The sequence below is a fragment of the Austrofundulus limnaeus genome, unplaced genomic scaffold (genome assembly GCF_001266775.1).
Source record: "Austrofundulus limnaeus strain Quisiro unplaced genomic scaffold, Austrofundulus_limnaeus-1.0 Scaffold163, whole genome shotgun sequence".
NCBI lineage: Eukaryota > Metazoa > Chordata > Actinopteri > Cyprinodontiformes > Rivulidae > Austrofundulus > Austrofundulus limnaeus.
Genome location: NW_013952565.1, coordinates 2294 through 3169, shown reverse-complemented (window position 1 = coordinate 3169; position 876 = coordinate 2294). Strand labels below are relative to the sequence as shown.

Below are 876 nucleotides of genomic sequence, written 5' to 3'. Positions count from 1 at the left end.
GATAAGAAGTGTACTTCAGTATTTAAATTGTTTAAAGTGAATTTGACTACATTACCCATGATGCACTGCGCGCCTGTTGCTATGATACGGTCTGTACATCCTGTTCAGGCAGCTCCTTCCGTAAACACCGTCTTCTCTGCATGTAGCGCCGTTTGGAGCAGAAAATGTTGTTGTTTCAAACATTTCTCAGCTTGTAGTTCAGCTACAGCCCGTCTTTTATCTTTACGGCTTGTTTATTTCAGGTTTCTGACGTTCAAAGAGACTTTATCGGTTTGTTGTTAGCAGCGGGAGGCTAATTAGCTTAGCTTGGCAGCTCCAGTTCAGATTAGCTTCAGCTAGAATAAAATCCCGTTAAAGCTCCACCGGTATCAAAGCTGCTTTTTACCGGCACATTAACGTGAACCCTCCTGCTCCCGGTAAGCTGCCGGTGTCTTATGGAGCGGGCTGACCCGACAAAAGCCCCCCAGCTGCTGAAGAACCAGCCGTACGACGAGAGCCTGGAGGTGGACGAAGAAGAGGTAGCGAGTGTCCACAGCCCGTCTCCCCGCGGACAGCGACAGGTAACCCGGCCTGACCCGCTGCCTTCACCCGGCCTCAGAACCGGAGGTCTAAACACACACCTCCATCAGAACCAGAGACCTCCTGGTCCTGATCCTGATCCCATATGAAACTAACTCTGAACTACTTCTCATTTTAACTTCTGATTCGAGTTTTTGTTTCAGCTTCTCTCAGATTAATTAATGTTAATTAATTATTGTTCTGACCTCTGATTGGTTTATTATGTTCTGACCTCTGATTGGTTTGTTATGTTCTGACCTCTGATTGGTTTATTGGTTTATTATGTTCTGACCTCTGATTGGTTGGTTATGTTCTGAC

The 876-nt window shown here is 46.1% G+C and overlaps 1 protein-coding gene across 1 annotated transcript; it reads left to right on the top strand.

Annotated features, from left to right (window-relative positions):
* Nucleotides 1–75: 75 nt before the first annotated feature.
* On the top strand, nucleotides 76–560 carry ift46 (intraflagellar transport 46 homolog (Chlamydomonas); the record flags this gene model as incomplete). Its single annotated transcript, XM_014017179.1, is given in 1 exon segment — nucleotides 76–560. A coding segment is annotated over 1 exon segment (126 nt), but the record flags the coding sequence as incomplete, so codon positions are not given.
* Between the last annotated feature and the right edge of the window lie 316 nt (nucleotides 561–876).